At 38.0% G+C, this 5,820-nt stretch overlaps 1 protein-coding gene across 1 annotated transcript; it reads left to right on the forward strand.

Moving 5' to 3' along the window:
* Positions 1-2,425: 2,425 nt before the first annotated feature.
* On the forward strand, positions 2,426-5,468 carry LOC106632536 (macrophage mannose receptor 1-like). The gene is made up of 4 exons (XM_042215520.1): positions 2,426-2,809; positions 4,557-4,883; positions 5,027-5,118; positions 5,323-5,468. The coding sequence occupies exons 1-4, from the start codon at positions 2,563-2,565 to the stop codon at positions 5,407-5,409; spliced, it is 753 nt and encodes a 250-aa protein (XP_042071454.1). The 5' UTR covers positions 2,426-2,562; the 3' UTR covers positions 5,410-5,468.
* The last annotated feature ends 352 nt before the right edge of the window (positions 5,469-5,820 follow it).

Raw genomic sequence — 5,820 nt, forward strand, 5'->3', positions numbered from 1 at the left:
TTAAATCATAGGGTGTACTTGGTTTGTCAAAGGACTTAAAGACTTAAATCCAAGTTATGTATGCATTAGTGTTGTCAGCATTAATCTCATTAAAATGACATTAATGGTAAATCTCCGTTAAGGGGTTAGCGCAGATTGCCCCGTGCATGGGGCTGCACAGTGTCAATGCGTTAGCACCTTTAGCTCATTAGCGTGTTAGCGAGCGAACCGCTAATGCATATATCTATTATACTGAGCATTGAGTATATACATTTTAAAGGCATTTTTATAGAAATGGACTTTTGTTGCATTACAGGTGGTCTGAGCATTGTGTATGTAAACTTTATATAGCAGGTTTAAGAATCCTAATGACTTTTGAATGTATAATTGAATGTACAATTACCCTCAGCCAAATAGTAGTAACATTTTCTTAATGTCTTACATTCCACTTAGACTTACCTGATGACTGTCAGTGGTTCTTTAAATCTCCTATGACGCACTTTTAACCAAATACATTTCAGTTTCTCCAAAACTGCTTTGCATAATGTACAAGTAAATAGACCTTCAGATCTACAGTAGGTGCATAGATAAACTACACCAGATACAGTGGAACATATCAGGCACTGGTTTAACTCTATGTATCATTTTTTATATAATTTAGTAAAACCAATCTGTATGCCTTTATTTCAAAGTTGGTATATTGAAAAAAGTGCTTGTGTATTTCTTGTTTCGAGACTAATTTGTCTACATATACAAAATCTTGTATATGAAGAAGAAATTTAGTGAACTCAAAATCACTTTTTTAAAATTCATCCAAGAATAAATGAATCAATTGCAATTCGTATATTTAAATGACCTGTCAAAAAAAGCATCTTGGGAAACAACCTGGGAAACAAACAAGCAGGCATGAGTGGACGACAGAATTGATATGATAGTTTGCACTCAGGCAGATAATAATGATAATACCAAAGCCTTAATACCATAACTATAGAAAAAATTATATAATGTCTGTTTCTATATTTTTCTTTTATGGAAATGTTAAAGTTGTCCAATGAATTGGCATCATTAATATCAACGGAGAATTATAGTTGTGTCATTGGGATGGAAGTTTACCTATTTTGCTTTTAAAATAATTTAGCCAGCTTCTACTGCTTCTGTAACTTTATAGTACACCTTATTATACATAACCAAACATATGACATATTTGTGCATTCAGTGGATGACAGCAAGTATTATTCATTTTGCTGGAAGTTCTATGTTTTGTCTACCGTGGCAGTTACAGGCAGTAAACAGGTAGCACATGTCATTCTTACCCACACCCTAGCGCCGATTGTTGACTGGAAGACGTGGCACGGTTACATCACAGAGAAGTGGCATCCACCTCGGGGGGCTTTCTGTGGAGTTATGTCTCCCGTGTTTGTTTCCCGAGCTCTCCCGAGATCACTGGAAGTAATGTAATCAAATCACTAGGTGAGGGTGAGTGAAGTTCCCTATTGTTACCCGCAGACCACTGCCCAGGTGACCCCGTTCGCCCTATGCAGTGGTATCAGCCCCCCTGAAGTGCGGGAATGGTGTGATGGTGATTTTTGTTTGCTTTTTATTTTTACATCTGCATTTTGCATTTTTCAATCATTGATACAGTTAATATTTTAGTATACATGTATTTCAGGTTAGTATTCAGCATTCAATGTTTTTGTGGGCAGTCTGGCCTTTGTCTTCTGAACTCTCATATCAACAAAGCATTTTCCCAGCAGAAAACTTTGTCCCACTGAATTTTGTTTTCTTTTTTTAATCATTCTCTGTTAAACAGTAGAGATGGTTCTTTGGGACAATCTCAGTAGATCAGCAGCTTCTGAAATACGTGGCATCAACAACCATGCAAAATTCAAAGTTACATAATCCCCCTTTTCTTCTTTCTGATGTTCAGGTTGAACTTCAGCCAGTCATTTTGACCATTTCGCCATGTCTAAATGCATTGAGATACACACACGTGATTGGCTGATTAGATAAGCAGACAGCAGTTACTACTATTGCTTCACGTCAAGAGGTTTTTGGATTTGAATCCCCAGGCACTTGGGGACTCTCTGTTATATGAAAATTTGTGTTCATGTTTGACCTTGTGCTTGTGTGTACTGTATTTGGGTACTCTGGATTTCTCCCACAATCCACAGACATACATAGTGTTTTAGCTGGTGTTTCAAAATTGGCCAACTTAAGCATGAATGGTAGGTGTGTCTCTATATGGGTTAATTGGCAACTGTAAGCATAATGGTGGTGATGTAACCTATGACTGGTCACCTGCAGGGAGATGTAAGCCGTTACATCATTATCTTCATCTCTCAAAGTTGCGTTGGCACAAATATGGCAACACTCGAAAATGTTTTCAGAAAAAAAATTATTTAATAAGACCATGATGACATAAAGTCATTGGAACAAATTGGGAATTATTTCTTGGCGTCTGTGTGTAAGACTGGATAATCTTGTGTTTTAGTGCAGTTCCACTTTATCAATGAATCCCTAACCTGGTATGAGGCTCAGAGCTTCTGCAGATTAAAATACACTGACCTGGCAACCATAAACAACATGGATGAAGAAAACCAGCTGGTCAGTACACTGGACAGTCACAAGACCGCCACATGGATCGGACTTTACAACGGACAGAACGACAGGTGGCTGTGGTCTGATGGGAGTGGCAGAGCAGACTTCACCAAATGGAGCCTTGATCAACCAGACAACTATAATGGGAAAGAGTCGTGTGCAGAGATACAAGATGACGGCCTCTGGAATGATATTCCATGTGACTTAACCAGAGCTTATGTGTGTTATGAAAGTGAGTAAATTGCAATTACAGTTGAAACTGTTGTGAGTGATCCATAATTTTAGTATGAAATTTTTATTGATGATAATCAATTTAATCTATATAATATTTAAAAACAAAAATGAAAACGTGACCGAGTGACTAGCACACAAAATGATAATTTGCTAGCGGTGAGATTATGAGAACTCACTGTGCTGATTCGAACAGTTGTGGTCCAGACTGAAGTAACTCAACAGCCATGTTTCCAAAAGGATGTAAAATATCCCACCAACTCTGGCTGTTCTCTGGGTAGGTCTGTATTTTCTCCTCAGGTTCCATCTCAGCGCTATCGTGTGCGTTGACTATCTTATGGAGAGGCGGTCTATCTTGTGAGATTCCTAGGTACACTAGCAAACAATGCGCCACATAAATGAATGATATTAGAATATAAATAGAGTATTTTTAAAGGCATCTGCTCAGGACACAAATATGATACTCAGCAAGTTTAGTTATCTCGCTGTATAATGAACAGATACTACTCTTCCAAACAAATAATGGCCTGAGCAAACCAGTGCCTAGAATTAGTATGCCGCATAACTATAATGGACACGGTGCTACTCACAGCTTGCTCCTTTTCCACTCATCTCTTTTAGATTAGTTACAAGAGGTCCCTGAGCCATCACACGGCATTTCCTTGTAAGACTAAAGACCGGGCAACGTACTCCAGGTCACTTTTCATTCCACAAGGAGATGCAGTTATAATGAACTTATCGTGCTTAAGTACTATCTGCGCAAGTGAGATCTTATAGAAGCATGAACAGAATTATATACGATGTATACATATACTCAGATTATGAGGGTATGGACATACTTTCACGCACACAACTATCTAAGCGACACTTGAGATCGGCTATACCGACGAGGCAAGAGCCGCACGCTGATCAGCAATTATCCTCACATTTACGTCCTATGATTGACATGCTTTAACAGTAATCTATGAGCTCAATTTGAAAGATCATGCTGTTAGAATATAATCCTGTACAGATCCTCCTCGCTCGAACATACGCAACAACAGCACGCGCAGGTATATTTCTCCTCTTTATATCCACAGCGTTATCCACTTGTATAGCAGCCAGGACCTACACACAGTGACCATCTAGCCCTGCCAGGAAACACTGGCCTCTTCTGCCCCTTTTACCAGAACCAGTGAACTAGCCTTTAAGCTCTTACAGTAGACAAACAGCTTAATGAAAGAGCAAATGATCTACTGACCAAAATAATACAGGTCAAGCCTAAGTTGTACTTCAGTTAAATTTAATTTAATTTATATAGCAACAAATCATTAAAAAAAAGTTGCTTCAAGGCGCTTTATATTTTAACCTCCTAAGACCTGAACTCTTTCATGGCATGCATTTTTAATTTCTCCTTGCTATTTGGGCTGATTGGGACTTGATGAATGTAAAAACAAAGAATTATCTTTTAACCTGATTTTGCTCTTCAAGGGCCTGATTCATTTTAAAGTTTGATAAAACTGTGGCAGTATAATGTCCTCGTAAGTGGATAACAGGCCCTTGTATAAAAAAAAACAACAAGATTTTAGTCTAGACAACCCCAAAATGTGATGTCCACATATATGGACAACAGGTCCAAGTGTTTATGACCAGAAACATCATGGCTCTGCTGTTAGTAATTTGGCTCTAAATCACTTACCTGACTATTTTTCTTGGCAGAAAAAATAAGTCTAACTTCTTTTTACTCCTTTCCCCTTGTGTGTCTCTAGTTCAGCAGGATGGCAGCAAGAAGTATGTGGTTTACACACAGGAACAAACCTGGCAGAGCAGTCAAGATCTGTGCAGACAGAAGCACACTGATCTGGCATGTGTGCTTACAGACAAGGAAAATGCAGCGATTGCCGCAGTTACCAACAAGGCGTGGATTGGTCTGTTTAAAGATGCTTGGGTTTGGTCAGATGGAACAAAGACCTCCTTCAGGTACTGGAAAAGAGGCGGAAGTTATCGTGGAAACTGTGTTTCTGTGGAAGGATCACAGACGGGACGCTGGATACCAGCTGACTGTAACAAGAAAGCAACATTTATCTGTCAAGGAGGTAAGTTCCTGAAATACACAAGTAATAAATCAGTTCCTAGAAACGTGATACAACTGTTGTTTTCATTCAAGCTTCAGACCATGGGTTAAAAATAATAAAAATCACAATAATAACTGATGTAGTTCTGTATTTGTCTTCTACAGATGCCAAAGTAAAAAAGATGGTCTTAAGGATGAAGGTAAAGTCTGATGTGGATCTCATGGACTCCACTGCCTCCAGTCAACTCCTAATGAAGGTACAAACGTAGATTCAAGGTTCCTGGTCTCTTTACTAAGAATTAGGTACAAAAAAAATTATAAAAGTAAGCAAAAGTTCTTTATTTTGTTCTAAAACAAAAAGAAATTTCACATTTAACATGATTTAAAAACATTTAGTCGTGATTATTACCTGTTTGTTACACAAACAGCTATTTTCTTCTATAATGTCTTTTATTTTTAAGTTGGAGACCATCCTGAGAGATCAAGGGGTGGCTGATTTCAAACTCAGCTGGCAAAGTGATAAAAATGGCAGCGTCTTTCAGCGTTAGCTACAAACCACGGAGAAGACGGGGATGAGATGCTCACTGCAGACTGTATACATCATGCTGCAATTGAACTAGTTTTCATTTGAAACATATTAATCATTGTGGAAAGAAATATAGTCAATATAGTTAAAAACCAAAAAGTTAAACATGTTTTTCTCTTTCCAGGATGCTGACTGCAGAAGTACCTATGTTGTTTTACTGTAGCGCTGATGGATGGAAACAGATTATTTAAAGATTGGTTCTCACCTCACTGAATTTAGGTGGAAACTATAGGTTGGAAGTAGCACTCATACAATATAATATTAAATAAGGCAATGATATGAACTGAAATCCAAGTGCTAATAATAGATGCAAATCATTTTTAAGCATTGTAAAATGTGCCTGGTTTGGACATCGCTGTCCAAGTGCTTTGTT

This window comes from Haplochromis burtoni, unplaced genomic scaffold, assembly GCF_018398535.1.
Source record: "Haplochromis burtoni strain Fernald_Lab_line unplaced genomic scaffold, NCSU_Asbu1 Contig_744, whole genome shotgun sequence".
Taxonomy (NCBI): Eukaryota; Metazoa; Chordata; class Actinopteri; order Cichliformes; family Cichlidae; genus Haplochromis; species Haplochromis burtoni.